General features: G+C 41.9%; 1 protein-coding gene across 1 annotated transcript in view; it reads left to right on the top strand.

Moving 5' to 3' along the window:
* Window positions 1-19,532, top strand: part of LOC124049045 (collagen alpha-1(I) chain-like) — a 134,975-nt gene that overhangs the window by 34,747 nt on the left and 80,696 nt on the right. Inside the window, exons 2-4 of the mRNA XM_046370348.1 lie at window positions 9,788-9,932; window positions 16,280-16,438; window positions 18,090-18,282. Of these exons, the coding sequence (XP_046226304.1) occupies window positions 9,788-9,932; window positions 16,280-16,438; window positions 18,090-18,282 (497 nt within the window). The remainder of the gene's footprint in view (window positions 1-9,787; window positions 9,933-16,279; window positions 16,439-18,089; window positions 18,283-19,532) is intronic.

The following is a 19,532-nucleotide window of genomic DNA, read 5'->3' as shown; positions in this document are numbered from 1 at the left end:
TTATCACATCCCTGTCCCTCATTAATTACTTTATGAAGTATTGTGCTTTAGTTTGAACAAAAATGTTGTTACTGCGGCCCTCCAGGAGCGCCCATTCCCTATCCCTCTAGTCCTCAGATTCATGGTGGTGTGTGTGCGGTGTGTGTGTGCGTGCGTGCGTGCATGTGTGTGTGCATGTGTGTGTGAGCAGCAGGGCAACATACATGAAGTGTCTTAGAGGAATGCCCCAGTGTGGGAGAGTCTCTCTCTCCCATGAAAAGGACTGGATATGTACCCCAACACACACAGCATTCAGTCAATCACTGCATTACCCATTGACTCATGGACTGGCAATACTAGCATGTGAACTGAAGCCAGCTCACACAATCCATAAAAGATGTTGAGATATAAAGGTATTTTGTCCGTAACTCTTGGATCAAATACAGAAATTAGAGTGTTTGTTTGTGGTAAAAAAATCATTGCCCCCTCTTTAAAGTGACTTGGCCATACAATTCAGATGGGGGGGGGCAGATGGAATTTATACGTTCCCATAAAGCCAGTTCATAGTGAACTTTATTAATACAATTGTTCACACATATTAAGACCAGGGGTTGGAACCTAAATTATTTTCCAATGGTTTCGTTATGAAGAGAACCACAATTTATTTTGTTCCATTCCGCTGTTCCGACCTGCAAAATAAAGTTCTGAACTGGTTCAAACGCCCAAAAAGTACTGGTTTATATTTTTCCTTTCTGTTCCTTTTTTACATTTAGCTAATTAAACTACTTCACCAATCAGTTTGGATAGAGCAGGCAAGCTAGTTGTTTACATACACTACCATTCAAATCAAATCAAATGTATTTATATAGCCCTTCGTACATCAGCTGATATCTCAAAGTGCTGTACAGAAACCCAGCCTAAAACCCCAAACAGCAAGCAATGCAGGTGTAGAAGCACGGTGGCTAGGAAAAACTCCCTAGAAAGGCCAAAACCTAGGAAGAAACCTAGAGAGGAACCAGGCTATGTGGGGTGGCCAGTCCTCTTCTGGCTGTGCCGGGTGGAGATTATAACAGAACATGGCCAAGATGTTCAAATGTTCATGAGTGACCAGCATGGTCAAATAATAATAAGGCAGAACAGTTGAAACTGGAGCAGCAGCACGGGCAGGTGGACTGGGGACAGCAAGGAGTCATCAACTCAGGTAGTCCTGGGGTATGGTCCTAGGGCTCAGGTCCTCCGAGAGAGAGAAAGAAAGAGAGAATTAGAGAGAGCATATGTGGGGTTGCCAGTCCTCTTCTGGCTGTGTCGGGTGGAAATTATAACAGAACATGGCCAAGATGTTAAAATGTTCATAAATTACCAGCATGGTCGAATAATAATAAGGTAGAACAGTTGAAACTGGAGTAGCAGCACGGCCAGGTGGACTGGGGACAGCAAGGAGTCATCATGTCAGTTCAAAAGTTTGGGGTCACTAAGAAATGTCCTTGTTTTTGAAAGAAAAGCACATTTTTGGTCCATTAAAATAACATCAAATTGCTCAGAGAATAAAGTGTAGACATTGTTAATGTTGTAAATGACTATTGTAGCTGGAAAGGCTGATTGTTAATGGAATATCTACATAGGCGTGCAGAGGCCCATTATCAGCAACCATCACTCCAGTGTTCCAATGGCACATTGTGTTAGCTAATCCAAGTTAATCATTTTAAAAGGCTAATTGATCATTATAAAACCCTTTAGCAATTATGTTAGCACAGCTGAAAACTGTAGTCCTGATTAAAGAAGCAATAAAACGGGCCCTATTTAGACTAGTTGATTATCTGGAGCATCAGCATTTGTGGGTTCGATTACAGGCTCAAAATGTCCAGAAACAAAACACTTTCTTCTTAAACGTGTCAGTCTATTCTTGTTCTGAGAAATGAAGGCTATACCATGCGAGAAATTGCCAAGAAACTGAATATCTCATACAACCCTCTGTATTACTCCCTTCACAGAACAGCGCAAACTCGCCAGAATATAAAGAGGAGTGTGAGGCCCTGGTGCACAACTGAGCAAAAGGACAAGTACATTATAGTGTCTAGTATGATAAACACATGCCTCACAAGTCCTCAACTGGCAGCTTCATTAAATAGTACCCACAAAACACCCATCTCAACATCAACAGTGAAATGTTTACTCTGCGATGCTGGCCTTCTAGGCAGAGTTGCAAAGAAAAAGCCATATCTCAAGACGGGCCAATAAAAAGAAAAGATTAAGCTGGGCAAAAGAACACAGACACTGGACAGAGGAACTCTGCCTAGAAGGCCAGCATCCCAACTGACTTTGAGACTGGTGTTTTGCAGGTACTATTTAATGAGCTGGCTAGTTAAAAAACCTGTGTTTTTCAGAGCAGCACCAGAATTAAAAACACGTCTTACCTTTTTTGTAGTTAATAAATCCAATGTGAAACGTGATAACTAGGCCTATAGAGCTCACCGGTTTGTAGTCCTAAAACCCGGAAATAAGTTACCTCTGGTTTGTTCAACCATTCCTATGGGTAAAATGAATGGGGAAAGAATAGGATTTTGGACTAAACTGAAAAAATAAGGTATGCGGTTAACACAGGCTTAGGAGATCTTATACGTTTTGTTCTATGAATTAATAGCTGTCAGTAAACATGACCTTTATGAATTTGTGATTTTGTTTTTTATTATCACATAAATTCATCAAATTCTACAAAAAGTGACGTTAACTGATGAAGATTATCTCATAGAACAAAATGTATAAAATCTCCTAAACCTGTGTTTACCACAGACCTTATTTTCGACGTTTCCAAAAACCCTACAAAATACCATTCATCTTCCTTGTAAGCTTTGTCCAACAAACCATAGCGGAGTTAGTTACTACAAAAAGACACCATTACTATTTCTCTCTGTAGTATCCTTAACTAGTATTGAAAAGTTAATCCATTCTTCTCTCGCTAAAAATCTTTCTCCCTATCTTCTGAATCATGATTGTAATGTTAGTACAGTAGCCTATGCCTCGGAGGGGGGAGGGGCAGGTAGCCTAAACACACATACACTGGCAAAAATGCTCAGCTTGCAGGCAGACACTGGAATACGTTTCTGAGTGACAGAGTGAGGGCTTTGCGTAGACATTTTTTTGTGGGACTAGAAAAAATGCCTGGAACGTAAAATAACATTATTAACCGGTTCCCATGCTTTTAAAGAGTTCTGCTCCGGATCAGTATGGATCACTTTCATTCCAGGTTCCATTTCTGTTCCTTGAAAGATTCCGTTATTTTGGGGGGGTGGGGGGTTCTGTTCCCTGAACCGGTTTCAACCTCTGATTAAAACATGCCTGAGGCAACTGAAAAGTTTCAAGAGATCTGCTTACAGCAGCAATTACAGTTGAAGTTGTAAATCCCAGTTCCCAAGCATTGTTCGTACCTCCACCTACCTACAGTAATATTACTAGCAGATTTGTGAGATTGCTATCTGAAACTGCACGATTTTCCATAAAATGTGAACATTTGAAGCTAAATGTAATCTAAGATGATACTATCACCACGTGGACTTCATTTCAGAGAGAGTGAGTTAGCCATTAATGAGAAGTCCAAATATTCAATAGCTGTCTTCCATTATGAACTACTCTGATCCGAAATCAGATGTTAAACAAATTAGTTTCAGACGAACTTGATCTCTTGCTCCGAATTGTCCTGCTAGCAGAAAGAGGTTACTAAGCCATTACTCAAATCAATGGCTTTTCCTAGCGTTTCTGGTTACCAAACATATATTTCGGCCATCTTATACGTGTGGACCAGTGGAATGCTGGTATGCTGACTGTGACACCAGATAGGGTTATGGTCCTTCAGCTCCATTCCAGATGGCAACACATTGTGAACATATAGCTCTCCTGATACAGTTGAAGTCTGAAGTTTACATACACCTTAGCCAAATACATTTAAACTCAGTTTTTCACAATTCCTGACGTTTAATCCGAGTAAAAATTCCTTGTCTTTGGTCAGTTAGGATTACCACTTTATTTTAAGAATGTGAAATGTCAGAATAATAGCAGAGAGAATGCTTTATTTCAGCTTTTATTTCTTTCATCACATTCCCAGTGGGTCAGAAGTTTACATACACTCAATTAGTATTTGGTAGCATTGCCTTTACATTGTTTAACTTGGGTAAACGTTTCAGGCAGCCTTCCACAAACTTCCCACAATAAGTTAGGTGAATTTTGGCCCATTCCTCCTGACAGAGCTGGTGTAAATGAGTCAGGTTTGTGGGCCTCCTTGCTCGCTCACACATTTTCTATAGGATTGAGATCAGGGCTTTGTGATGGCCACTCTAATACCTTGACTTTGTTGTCCTTAAGCCATTTTTCCACAACTTTGGAAGTATGCTTGGGGTCATTGTCCATTTGGAAGACCCATTTGTGACCAAGCTTTAACTTCCTGACTGATGTCTTGACATGTTGCTTCAATATATCCACATAATTGTTCTTCCACACGATGCCATCTATTTTGTGAAGTGCACCAGTCCCTCCAGCAGCAAAGCACCCCCACAACATGATGCTGCTACCACCGTGCTTCACAGTTGGGATGCTGATCTTCGGCTTGCAAGCCTCCCACTTTTTCCTCCAAACATAACGATGATGATCATGTCCAAACATTTCTATTTTTGTTTCATCAGACCTGAGGACATTTCTCCAAAAAGTACAATATTTGTCCCCATGTGCAGTTGCAAACCGTAGTCTGGCTTTTTATGGAGGATTTGGAGCACTGGCTTCTTCCTTGCTGAGCGGCCTTTCAGGTTATGTCGATGTAGGACTTGTTTTACTGTGGATACAGATACTTTTGTACCTGTTTCCTCCAGCATCTTTACAAGGTCCTTTGCTGTTATTCTGGGATTGATTTGCACTTTTCGCACCAAAGCACATTCATCTCTAGGAGACAGAACAAGGCTTCTTCCTGAGCGTTATGACAGCTGCGTGGTCCTATGGTGTTTATACTTACGCACTATTGTTTGTACAGATGAATGTGGTACCTTCAAGCATTTGGAAATTGCTTCCAAGGATGAACCAGACTTGTTAAGGTCTACAATTTTTTTTCTGAGGTCTTGGCTGATTTTTTATTTATTTTCCCATGATGTCAAGCAATGAGAGTTTGTTTCCTCTCCCAAAATGTATAACAATTAAATGTACTGTACTGTGTGCCTTCATAAGGTATTTATACTCCTTGACTTTACACATTCAGCCTGAATTAAACATTTATAAAATATTTTCTCTTACCCATTTACACACAATACCCCATAATGACAAAGTGAAAACCTTTTAATAATATTTGCAAATTTATTGAAAATGAAATACAGAAATCTAATTTACGTAATTATTCACACCCCTGAGTCAAATCTTTGTAGAAGCACCTCTGACGGCGATTACAGTTTTGAGTCATCTTGGTATGTCTGTATCAGACTTGCACATTCTTCCTTGCAGATTTTTTAATCTAATCTATTTAAAAAAAATCTAATCTAAATTAGATGGGGAGTGGCAGTGAACAGCAATCTATACATCTTTCCACAGATTTTCAATGGGAGACTGGGATTTTTGCTGAGCCACTCAAGGACTTTCACATTCTTGTTCTGAAGCCATTCCAGCTTTCCTTTGGCTGTATGCTTGGGGTCATTGTTCCCTCTATCCTTACCAGTCTCCCAGTGCCTGCCGCTGATAAGCATCTGCAAAGCATGATGCTGCCACCCAAGCTTCACGGTAGGGATGGTGTTAGAAGGGTGATGAACTGCCTGGTTTTCTCCAGACATAGAGCTTTGCATTCACACCAAAGAGATCAATTGTCTCATCAGACCACATGCTCAGTCTTTCACGTGCCTTTTTGCAAACTGCAGGTGTGCTCTCATGTGCCTTATTCTCAGGAGTGGCTTCCATCTGGCCACTCTCCCATAAAGCTCAGATTGGTGAAGTGCTGTAGAAACTGTTATCCTTCTGGCAGGTTCTCCATGTCAGCCAAAGAACTCTGTAGTTCTGTCAGAGTGATCATTGGGTTCTTGGTCACCTCCCTGACCATGGTCCCTTTTGCCCGGTTGCTCAGACGGCCAGCTCTAGGCAGAGTCTGGGTAGTGCTATATTTTTTCAATTTGCCAATGATGATGACCACTGTGCTCTTGGAAACGTTCAACACTCCAGAAATGGTTTTATACCCTTCTCCAGATATGTACCTCATCACAATTTTCAGAGATCAATGGATAGTTCTTGGACTTCAAGGTATAGTTTCTCCTCTAACATGCACTGTCAACTGTGGGACCTTTATATAGTGTGTGTTTATTTCTAAATCATGTCCAAACAATTGCATTTGCCGCAGGTGGACTCCAATAAAGTTGTAGTGACATCTCAAGGATGATCGAAGGAAATTGGATGCACCTGAGCTCAATTTGCAGTGTCATAGCAAAGGGGTGTGAATACTTGTGTAAATGAAATATTTTTGCATTTCATTTTCAATACATTTGCAAAAATGACTCAACATGTTTTCATGTTTTCATTCAAAATATGGATAAGTAGGAATACTTTCTGAAAGCACTGTGTGTATATATTTACGTGCTCAAATTTGTTGTTACCCTTACAGCTCATCGAAATAATGCTTAATTCCTCCTGAAAAGTGTTGAAATTAAAAGCTATTTTATCATGTATACTTACATGCCTTTGATATGTCATAGAATAAAGAAAATAAGCTGTGAAAAGAGATTAATTATTGCTTATTCTACAAAGATATTCTATAATATGGACACGTGTTGGTACCCCTTAGGAAATAAATAATTGGATTATAGTGATATTTCAAACTCATTTTTTTCATTAATTAGTATCACACATGTTTCCAATCTCGTAATCAGTGATTCAGCCTATTTAAATGGAGAAAAGTAGTCACTGTGCTGTTTGGTATCATTGTGGTCACCACACTGAACATGGACCAGAGTAAAGTAGTCACTGTGCTGTTTGGTATCATTGTGTGCACCACACTGAACATGGACCAGAGTAAAGTAGTCACTGTGCTGTTTGGTATCATTGTGGTCACCACACTGAACATGGACCAGAGTAAAGTAGTCACTGTGCTGTTTGGTATCATTGTGGTCACCACACTGAACATGGACCAGAGTAAAGTAGTCACTGTGCTGTTTGGTATCATTGTGGTCACCACACTGAACATGGACCAGAGTAAAGTAGTCACTGTGCTGTTTGGTATCATTGTGGTCATCACACTGAACATGGACCAGAGTAAAGTAGTCAATGTGCTGTTTGGTATCATTGTGGTCACCACACTGAACATGGACCAGAGTAAAGTAGTCACTGTGCTGTTTGGTATCATTGTGGTCACCACACTGAACATGGACCAGAGTAAAGTAGTCAATGTGCTGTTTGGTATCATTGTGGTCACCACACTGAACATGGACCAGAGTAAAGTAGTCACTGTGCTGTTTGGTATCATTGTGGTCACCACACTGAACATGGACCAGAGTAAAGTAGTCACTGTGCTGTTTGGTATCATTGGGTGCACCACACTGAACATGGACCGGAGTAAAGTAGTCAATGTGCTGTTTGGTATCATTGTGTGCACCACACTGAACATGGACCGGAGTAAAGTAGTCAATGTGCTGTTTGGTATCATTGTGGTCACCACACTGAACATGGACCAGAGTAAAGTAGTCAATGTGCTGTTTGGTATCATGGTGTGCACCACACTGAACATGGACCAGAGAAAGCGAAGGAGAGATTTGTCTGAGGAGATCAGAAATAACTAATAGACAAGCAAGGTAAAGGTAAAGGCTACAAGACCATCTCCAAGTAGTTTGATGTTCCTGTGACAACAATTGCAAATATTTGAAGAAGATTAAGGTCCATGGAACTATAGCCAACCTCCCTGGGCGCGGCCGCAAGAGGAAAATCGACTCCAGGAAAATCGATCCCAGATTGAACAGAAGGATAGTGCGAATGGTAGAAAAAGTACCAAGGATAACTGCCAAAGAGATAAAAACTCCAAGGTGAAGGTACGTCAGTTTTTGAGTGAAAGGGGGCTCCATGGAAGAAGACCCAGGAGGACCACTTTTGAAAGAAAAACATAAAAAGCCAGACTGGAATTTGCTAAAATGCATATTGACAAGCCACAATCCTTCTTGGAGAATGTCCTTAGGACAGATGAGTCAAAACTGGAGCTTTTTGGCAAGTCACATCAGCTCTATGTTCACAGATGAAATAATTAAGCTTTCAAAGAGAAGACCACCCTACCTACAGTGAAACATGGTGACAGTGTCACCAGTAAAGCACCCCCACACCATCACACCTCCTCCTCCATGCTCCATGGTGGGAACCACAAATGCGAAGATCATCTGTTCACCTACTCTGTGTCAGAAAGACATGGCGGTTGGAACCGAAAATCTCACATTTCCACCAGTCTAATGTCCATTGCTCGTGTTTTGGCCCAAGCAAGTCTCTTCTTATTACTGGTGTCCTTTAGTCAAGGTTTCTTTGCAGCAATTTGACCATGAAGGCCTGATTCACACAGTATCCTCTGAACAGTTGATGTTGAGATGTGACAGTTACTTGAACTCTGTGAAGCATTTATTTGGCCTGCAATGTCTGAGGCTGGTAACTCTAATGAACTTATCCTCTGCAGCAGAGGTTACCCTGCGACTTCCTTTCCTTTGCCGGTCCTCATGAGAGCCAGTTTCATCATATCGCTTGATGGTTTTTGCGATAGCACAAAGTTCTTGAAGTGTTCTGAAATGACTGACCTTCATGTCTTAAAGTAATGATGGACTGTTGTTTCTCTTTGCCTTTTTGAACGGTTAGTTCCATAATATAGACTTGGTATTTTACCAAATAGGGTTTTCTTCTGTATACCACCCCAACATTGTCACACCATGGAGAAAAGCCCTGTGGCAGTATGAAGCATGTTCGCTGTGGTCAAACCATTTAAGTCTATGTTAAGTGCTGCTATTGCAATCCTGACTTAACTTTGCTGTTCTCTCCTTCCCGCTTCTCACAGGGGAAGGTTAGTTCAGTCTAGGCTAATTGATTTGCCTGCCTGCAGTGCCTGCTGTGCTAAAGTACTGCCTGTTTGTCTAATTGGCCTCAAGCCCTCCTCATCTTAGATAGTGTAGTTCCCAGGTGACCTTAGAATAAGGCCAGGCACTGCAGGTTACAGCCCAATCAATACACAACAATACATGTCTTTCAACGCTGACTTGAGTCATTTTCTCCACCATTGATCAACTGCTGTATTCATAACCCTTAGGAGGGGCTCCTCATCAACAGCCCACAGACCCCACTATGGCGTGTTACACAAACAGAAAGGCGTCTTGTGCTTGCGTCCACAAACAAAACAATGGAAGGGAAACCAAAACAATGGAGGGCACTATGGTACACACAACAGCACCACCATTTTGAAACTATTGGTATTTGTTCTAGCCCTCAACAGTCCAGAAGGAATGGTTCCCAAAATAGTTTCTACAATTTATTATATTAATTGATGGGCAAAGTGGATGGAATGAGGTGGCTGTTTTTGACCCTCTTTTCACAGAAAATGAAGCTTACTGTGTGGAACATTATGGTCAGAAGTCCATTGAGAGGGGTACAAGGAGTTTCTTTTCACAGGGTGATCTTTGGAATGGTAGCTGAGTGTTACAGAGGAGTGGATTGAGTTCTGCCTCATAATACAACAGAATTGTAATCTGTCTGTTAGTTGACAGTTAATGCTTGAACCCCGACATGGCTGCTCATGACTTTATTTCACTGTGTGTCTGTCCTTTCTTTCTCTCCACAGAGGTGAACCTTCTAGAGGAGCTCTCGCTGCAGGTGTCCAACAGCAGCAATGCCTCCATGTCTCTGGATGCTCTGAGGTGTCCGGTGCTGCAGGTGGGACAGTACTCCACCCTGTCCCTGCCCCTAGCACAACTCTTCACTGACGGGTAAATCTCCACACACACACACACACACACACACACACACACACACACACACACACACACACACACACACACACACACACACACACACACACACACACACACACACACACACACACACACACACACACACACACACACACACACACACACACACACACACACACACACACACACACACACACAGTCATGGCCAAAAGTTTTGAGAATGACACAAATATTTATTTCCACAAAGTTTGCTGCTTCAGTGTCTTTAAATATTTTTCTCAGATGTTACTATGGAATACTGAAGTATAATTGCAAGCATTTCATAAGTGTCAAAGGATTTTATTGACAGTTACATGAAGTTGATGCAAAGAGTCAATATTTGCAGCGTTGACCCTTCTTTTTCAAGACCTCTGCAATCCGCCGAGGCATGCCGTCAACTAACTTCTGGGCCACATCCTGACTGATGGCAGTCCATTCTTGCATAATCAATGCTTGGAGTTTGTCAGAATCTATGGTATGTTTTTGTCCACCCGCCTCTTGAGGATTGACCACAAGTTCTCAATGGGATTAAGGTATGGGGAGTTTCCTGGCCGTGAACCCAAAATATCAATGTTTTGTTCCCCGAGCCACTTAGTTATCACTTTTTCCTTATAGCAAGGTGCTCCATCAAATCAAATTCAAATCAAATGTATTTATATAGCCCTTCTTACATCAGCTGATATATCAAAGTGCTGTACAGAAACACAGCCTATAACCCCAAACAGCAAGCAATGCATGTCTTGAAGCACGTGGCTAGGAAAAGCTCCCTAGAAAGGCCAAAACCTAGGAAGAAACCTAGAGCAGAACCAGGCTATGAGGGGTGGCCAGTCCTCTTCTGGCTGTGCCGGGTGAAGATTATAACAGAACATGGCCAAGATGTTCAAATGTTCATAAATGACCAGCATGGTCGAATAATAATAATCACAGTAGTTGTCGAGGGTGTAGCAAGTCAGCACCTCAGGAGTAAATGTCAGTTGGCTCTTAATAGCCGGTCATTAAGAGTATCTCTACCAATCCTGTTGTCTCTAAAGAGTTGAAAAAATCAGGTCTGGGACAGGTAGCACGTCCGATGAACAGGTTAGGATTCCATAGCCGCAGGCAGAACAGTTGAAACTGGAGCAACATCACTGCCAGGTGGACTGGGGACAGCAAGGAGTCATCATGCCGGGTAGTCCTTCCTGAGGCATGGTCCTAGGGCTCAGGTCCTCCGAGCGAGAGAAAGAAAGAGAGAATTAGACAGAGCATACTTAAATTCACACAGGACACCGGATAAGACAGGAGAAGTACTCCAGATATAACAGACTGACCCTAGCCCCCCGACACATAAACTACTGCAGCATAAATACCGGAGGCTTAGACAGGAGGGGTCAGGAGACACTGTCGCCCCATCCGATGATACCCCTGGACAGGGCCAAACAGGCAGGATATAACCCCACCCACTTTGCCAAAGCACAGCCCCCACAACACTAGAGAGATATCTTAAACCACCAACTTACCATCCTGAGACAAGGTTGAGTATAGCCCACAAAGATCTCTGCCAAGCACAACCCAAGTGGGGGCGCCAACCCAGACAGGAAGATCACGTCAGTGACTCAACCCACTCAAGTGACGCACCCTTCCTAATGACGGCATGGAAGAGCACCAGTAAGCCAGTGACTCAGCCCCTGTAATAGGGTTAGAGGCAGATAATCCCAGTGGAGAGAGCGGAACCAGCCAGGCAGAGACAGCAAGGGCGTGTCGTTGCTCCAGAGCCTTTCCGTTCACCTTCACACTCCTGGGCCAGACTACACTAAATCATATGACCCACTAAAGAGATGAGTCTTCAGTAAAGACTTAAAGGTTGAGACTGAGTCTGTGTCTCTTACATGGGTAGGCAGACCATTCCATAAAATGGAGCTCAAAAGGAGAAAGCCCTGCCTCCAGCTGTTTGCATAGAAATTCTAGGGACAATTAGGAGGCCTGTGACTTGTGACCATAGTGTACGTGTAGGTATGTACGGCAGGACCAAATCAGAAATCTTGAAATCAGCCCTTGCCTTAACAGGAAGCCAGTGTATGGAGGCTAGCACTGGTTAATATGATCAAATTTTGTGGTTCTAGTCAGGATTCTAGCAGCCGTATTTAGCACTAACTGAAGTTTATTTAGTGCTTTATCCGTGTATCTTGAAAGTAGAGCATTGCAGTAGTCTAACCTTGAAGTAACAAAAGCATGGATACATTTTTCAGCATCATTTTTGGACAGAAAGTTTCTGATTTTTGCAATGTTACGTAGATGGAAAAAAATTGCCCTTGAAACAGTCTTGATATGTTCATCAAAAGAGAGATCAGGGTCCAGAGTAAGGTCCTTCACAGTTTTATTTGAGACGACTGTACAACCATCCAGATTAATTGTCAGATTCAACAGAATATATCTTTGTTTCTTGGGACCTAGAACAAGCATCTCTGTTTTGTCTGAGTTTAAAAGTAGAAAGTTTGCAGCCATCCACTTCCTTTTGTCTGAAACACAGGCTTCTAGCGAGGGCAATTTTGGGGCTTCACCATGTTTCATTGAATTGTACAGCTGTGTGTCATCCGCATAGCAGTGAAAGATAACATTATGTTTTCGAAAGACGTTCCCAAGAGGTCAAATATATAGTGAAAACAATAGTGGTCCTAAAACGGAACCTGAGGAACACCAAAATTTACAGTTGATTTGTCAAAGGACAAACCATTCACAGAGACAAACTGATATCTTTCCGACAAATACGATCTTAACTAGGCCAGAACTTGTCCATGTAGACCAATTTGGGTTTCCAATCTCTCCAAAAGAATGTGGTGATCAATGGTATTAAAAGCAGCACTAAGGTCTAGGAGCACGAGGACAGATGCAGAGCCTCGGTCTGAAGCCGTTAAAAGGTAATTTACCACCTTCACAAGTGCAGTCTCAGTGTTATGATAGGGTCTAAAACCAGACTGAAGCATTTGGTATACATTGTTTGTCTTCAGGAAGACAGTGAGTTGCAGCTCAACAGCTTTTAATTTTTTTTGTTGAGAGGAATGAAAGAGTCGATATAGGCCGATTAATTTTTCTTAGATTTTCTGGGTCAAGGTTTGGCTTTTTCAAGAGAGGCGTTATTACTGCCACTTTTAGTGAGTTTGGTACACATCCGGTGGATAGAGAGCCGTTTATTATTATGTTCAACATAGGAGGGCCAAGCACAGGAAGCAGATCTCTCAGTAGAATAGGGTCCAGTATGCAGCTTGAAGGTTTAGAGGCCATAATTATTTTCATCATTGTGTCAATGGATATAGTACTAAAACACTTGAGAGTCTCTCTTGATCCTAGGTTCTGGCAGAGTTGTGCAGACTCAGGACAACTGAGCTTTGGAGGAATACGCAGATTTAAAGAGGAATTTGCTTTCTAATGATCATGATCTTTTCCTCAAAGAAATTAATTAATTTATTACTGCTGAAGTGAAAGCAATCCTCTCTTGGGGAATGCTGCTTTTTAGTTAGCTTTGCGACAGTATCAAAAATAAATTTAGGATTGTTCTTATTTTCCTCAATTAAGTTGGAAAAATAGTATGATCGAGCAGCAGTGAGGGCTCTTCGGTACTGCACGGTACTGTCTTTCCAAGCTATTCGTAATACTTCCAATTTGGTGTGGTGCCATTTCCGTTCCAATTTTCTGGAATCTTGCTTCAGAGCTTGGGTATTTTCTGTATACCAGGGAGCTAGTTTCTTATGACAAATATTTTTAGTTTTTAGGGGTGCAACTGCATCTAGGGTATTGTGCAAGGTTAAATTGAATTCCTTAGTTAGGTGGTTAACTGAGTTTTGTCCTCTGACGTCCTTGGGTAAGCAGAGGGAGTCTGGAATGGCATCAAGGAATCTTTGTGTTGTCTGATAATTTATAGCACGACTTTTGATGCTCCTTGGTTGGAGTCTGAGCAGATTATTTGTTGCGATTGCAAACATAATAAAATGGTGGGCCGATAGTTCAGGATTCTGAGGAAAAACATTAAGATCCACAACATTTATTCCATGGGACAAAAGTAGGTCCAGAGTATGACTGTGACAGTGAGTAGGTCCAGAGACATGTTGGACAAAACCCACTGAGTCGATGATGGCCCCGAAAGCCTTTTGGAGTGGGTCTGTGGACTTTTCCATGTGAATAATAAAATCACCAAAAATGTGAATATTATCTGCTATGACTGCAAGGTCCGATAGGAATTCAGGGAACTCAGTGAGGAACACTGTATATGGCCCAGGAAGCCTGTAAATAGTAGCTATAAAAAGTGATTGAGTAGACTGCATAGATTTCATGAATAGAAGCTCAAAAGACGAAAACCTAATATTTTTGGGGTGAATTTAAATCTGCTATCGTAAATGGTAACAACACCTCTGCTTTTGCGGGATGCACGGGGGATATGGTCACTAGTGTAACCAGGAGGGGAGGCCTCATTTAACACAGTAAATTCATCAGGCTTAAGCCATGTTTCAGTCAGGCCAATCACATCAAGATTATGATCAGTGATTAGTTCATTGACTATAACTGCCTTTGAAGTGAGGGATCTAACATTTATTAGCCCAATTTTGAGATGTGAGGTATCACTATCTCTTTCAATAATGGCAGGAATGGAGGAGGTATTTATTCTAGTGAGATTGCTAAGGCAAACACCACCATGTTTAGTTTTGTCCAACCTAGTTTAAGGCACAGACACGGTCTCAATGGGGATAGCCGAGCTGACTACACTGACTGTGCTAGTGGCAAACTCCACTAAGCTGGCAGGCTGGCTAACAGCCTGCTGCCTGGACTGCACCCTATTTCATTGTGGAGTTAGAGCCCTGTCTATGTTGGTAGATAAGATGAGAGAACCCCTCCAGCTAGGATGGAGTCTGTCACTCCTCAGCAGGCCAGGCTTGGTTCTGTTTGTGGGTGAGTCCCAGAAAGAGGACCAATTATCTACAAATTCTATCTTTTGGGAGGGGTAGAAAACAGTTTTCAACCAGCGATTGAGTTGTGATACTCTGCTGTAGAGCTCATCACTCCCCCTAACTGGGAGGGGGCCAGAGACAATTACTCGATGCAGACACATCTTTCTAGCTGATTTACACGCTGAAGCTGTGTTGCGCTTGGTGACCTCTGACTGTTTTGTCCTAACGTCGTTGGTGCCGACGTGGATAACAATATCTCTATACTCTCCCCCTGCTGGAAAAGGCATTGTTCTTCACCTAACTGTTCCTGGATGGTTGGAATAAGTTGCTCTCTGAGGATGTGTTGCTACCATTCTTTTTTCATGGCTGTGTTCTTATGCAAAATTGTGAGTGAGCCCACTCCCTTGGCTGAGAAGCAACCCCACACATGAATGGTCTCGGGATGCTTTACTGTTGGCATGACACAGGACTGATGGTAGCGTTCACCTTGTCTTCTCCGGACAAGCTTTTTTCCAGATGCCCCAAACAATCGGAAAGGGGTTCATCAGAGAAAATTACTTTAGCCCAGTCCTCAGCAGTCCAATCCCTGAACCTTTAGCAGAATACCAGTCTGTCCCTGATGTTTTTCCTGGAGAGAAGTGGCTTCTTTGCTGCCCTTCTTAACACCAGGCCATCCTCCAAAAGTCTTCGCCTCACTGTGCGTGCAGATGCACTCACACCTGCCTGCTGCCATTCCTGAGCAAGCTCTGTACTGGTGGTGCCCCAATCCCGCAGCTGAATCAACTTTAAGAGATGGTCCTTGCTCTTGCTGGACTTTCTTGGGCGCCCTGAAGCCTTCTTCACAACTATTGAACCGCTCTCCTTGAAGTTCTTGATGATCCGATAAATGGTTGATTTAGGTGCAATCTTACTGGCAGCAATATCCTTGCCTGTGAAGCTCTTTTTGTGCAAAGCAATGATGACGGCACGTGTTTCCTTGCAGGTAACCATGGATGACAGAGGAAGAACAATGATTCCAAGCACCACCCTCCTTTTGAAGCTTCCGGTCTGTTATTCAAACTCAATCAGCATGACAGAGTGATCTCCAGCCTTGTCCTCATCAACACTCACACCAGTGTTTAAGAGAGAATCACTGACATGATGTCAGCTGGTCCTTTTGTGGCAGGGCTGAAATGCAGTAGAAATGTTTTTTAGGGATTCAGTTCATTTGCATGGCAAGAGGGACTTTGCAATTAATTGCTATTCATCTGATCCCTCTTCATAACATTCTGGAGTTTATGTAAATTGCTATCATACAAACTGAGGCAGCAGACCTTGTGAAAATTAATATTTGTGTCATTCTCAAAACTTTTTGCCATGACTGTACACACTGAGACTGACACTGTGTACCGGCATTGTGTTGTACAGGTTTGCAGATGAGTTCAGCCTGTTGGTGCAGTTGCGAAGCCCACAGCAAGATGAACGCAGCGTGCTCACCCTGCTCAGCCATGACAGCCACATCCTGCTGCAACTACGCATCAGCGCAGACACACTCACCTTCATCAGCACGCAACAGCGCCACTACGAGTGAGTCTGTTTGTCTGAGTATGTCTATCTACCCGTCTGTGGCGATTTTGCAAATACAGTTTTTTTTTGTCTCTCGGGTAAATGCAATTTAAAAACAATAATAATAATTGGTTTTAATCTATTACCTATGTTAAGTTGACACAAATTAACCTTAAACTTTTGTTTTCATTTTTCAAATATATGTTTTAGTGTTCATTTTCGAAAGCATTTTATTTCTGGATTTCACTGTTTTGAATTGACAAGGCAGTTGTCCCACACCCTGACTTTTGATCTACTGCTATGTATTTCAATACGAAGCATTTTGAAAATTAGAAAATAGTTAATGCAGCTGTTTAAAAATTAAAGTTCTGTACTTTGATATGTTCACAAGCACTAAATATATATTTTGTTTTACGAAATACAGTTGTCCCACAGTTTTACGTCATCACCATCACACTGAATAAAGTGATCAATTGTAGTAATAATCAACATTTTACAAATCAATTCACACAAGAACTGGGAAGTGACAGTGGTGAACATGGATATGAGGTAGAGAGTTTGTGATATTATCTCTCTACCTCCAAGAAAAGTACATTTGAATTTGTCAAGATAATATTTTATTTTGTGTCCTTACCGTCTGTAATGAAGATTTCCAGGTTATTACCACCATAAAGTGTAAAATGGGTATACCCCTCCCGGCTCAGTACTGTGTATCACTTAATCTTTTGTAGCAATGCATTTGACCATTACCCTGTCACTACACAGTAATTACCACCACAATCTACACAAATGTGTTACATTTATTAAACAGTAAATAAATATCACACTCCTGTCTTTAGGTGTAAAGCACTTACTTATTCTCAATACAACTACTTAAAAAGATTAAATACATAACAATTTCAACAAGTAATGATATTGTTTATGGTAGCCTCAGTGCAGGTTTACAAGCACAGGAAGCAAACAGACATATGTGTTCAATAAGGAATTAAAATAATATTTTCAAAATAAATCAGGTAAACCAAATAATCCCCAAATTAATTTTGTTTGTGGTTCAGTTTTAAACTAAAATGTAATGTTTTATGATGTGGTGTAAACACTTTGTGCAGAAACTGTTTTGGGACAATGGAGTAAATTCAATGTATAGTTGAATAAAATGGTCACAGCCAATACCAGTTTGGTTCCTGCTAAAATTCTAAAAGTATTTATGTTACTAAAATTTTTTCAAGAAACAAAATATTTTTTCTAAATAAGACATGACAAAAGGGCCCAGTTGCAAAATCGTGTGTGTATATGTTGGCTGAGGTTGAAACGATTCAAGGGCTGTTTTTCTAAAGCTTACTGGCAGGTTGCTTGTTCCTCTCTTCTTACGCCACAGTGAATTTTAAGCAATACATCACTGTTAGACAGACAAAGACTTGGCCAGAATATGGACAGAGTCATTTTGTTGCCTTGGTACTTGTATAGTGCATGTGATTTATAGCTGATATTTGAGGTGTGACTATATTTGAATCTCAACACTGTCTTGGAAGTGAAGCTTTTAGAGGGCAAACGTGCACCACACACTTCACATTATTGCCAAAACAGCAAATAACAGAGACATGCACTTCCTTCTCAATAATGTTTGCCATACTGTATGACATCACCCATTACATTGTTTTGACCCGATTCCCAGGTTCCCGGTCAGTGGTCTGTCTGACGGCCAGTGGCACCACGTAGCTGTGAGTGTATCATCTGTTAGGCTGGCGCTGTATGTGGACTGTGCCCTGGTGGAGAGTGTGGACTGGGTGTACCAGGGTATGGGCATCACATCTGAAGGCCTACTGTTGTTGGGAGGGATCATAGAGGGCTTCGAGACACCCTTTGAGGTAAGTACTGGACTTACTGTTCCACCTCTTTATTTCCTCTCCTTTCTCTTCTTTTTCCTCCACTCCAGTTCCATTCTCTTTTCCCCTGTCGTCTCCTCCTCTCCCTTTCTCTCCTCTGTTCTCCCCTTTTCTCATTTCCTTTCCTTTCCTCTACTCTCTCCACTCCTCCTCCCTTTTCCTGCATGTTTCCATACAAGAGGATGTATCTGCCTCAATCATCATGCAACTTACCAGCAACACATTATGCAACATAGGCTATACAGCTTCATCTCCTGCTGTTCAGAGTGACTTAAGAACTGAGTGCCCTTTCTGTTGAATGGTGGGTAATTTATCATAGAAGATCAGTAACGTTCTGTAGGATGTAGGTACTGTGAAATCTTGTAGCCAAAAAACACTGTGAATAAGCACACTGTATAGGAACCAAATGGTCTAGCTATCCCCCTACCCAACCTGTAAGGGAGGTTTAGGGGGGTGAGATGGGATGGGGGCTCCTCCCATTGCCCTGACCCCACCAACTGCCCCCATTCCCCGAGACACATGAAGACATCCCTGTGCTGTCCATAGCGGAAGCCAGCAGCCAGAGCCAGTGTTTATGAAGGATGTGTGTTAGAGCATACAGTATGAGTGCAGAGTGCAGGAGGGGCGAGAGGAGAGCAGAATGGGACAGACAGCAGGCAGCATCTGGCTTTGTGCTCAGCTCAGTCCGGAGCCAAGATTGATTCTCCATCGCCTTCTCTCCCACAGCGACAGGTCTTTATGACAACCCCTCAGAGGATTGAGCTTCCTCTCTCTGAGGTGGTAACATTCTTTTCCCGCTAGGTTCCTCATTACTGGAACTTTAGCACCCCTTCATTTTTCAGCTTAACAGTCATCCACTTCAGGACAACTAGGGGAGGAAAACACCTTGCCCTGTCTGTGTTTTATTTATTTATTGTCAGTTGATCCATTTCCTTTCTCTACAGTTACAGCACAATAAAGACTGATATGGATGAGGCCTTTGCAAATGGGTTTTCGTGAAGGTTAAGCAGGCTTTAAAAACAGTTTTAATTGGTTTGTTGTTCCTCCACAGAGGAAAGGTAGGCATTTGTGCAGACAGTTCCTTTAGCTCTGTGAATATATATACTGAAAAATATATATAATCGCAACATGGAACAATTTAGAAGATTTTACTTTAGAAGAGTTACAGTTCATATAAGGAAATCAGTCAATGTAAATAAATTCATTAGGCCCTAATCTATGGATTTCACATG

This window comes from Oncorhynchus gorbuscha, linkage group LG11 (assembly GCF_021184085.1).
Source record: "Oncorhynchus gorbuscha isolate QuinsamMale2020 ecotype Even-year linkage group LG11, OgorEven_v1.0, whole genome shotgun sequence".
NCBI lineage: Eukaryota > Metazoa > Chordata > Actinopteri > Salmoniformes > Salmonidae > Oncorhynchus > Oncorhynchus gorbuscha.
The sequence above is the reverse complement of the archived record's forward strand: the minus strand, read 5'-3'. Positions and strand labels throughout refer to the sequence as shown.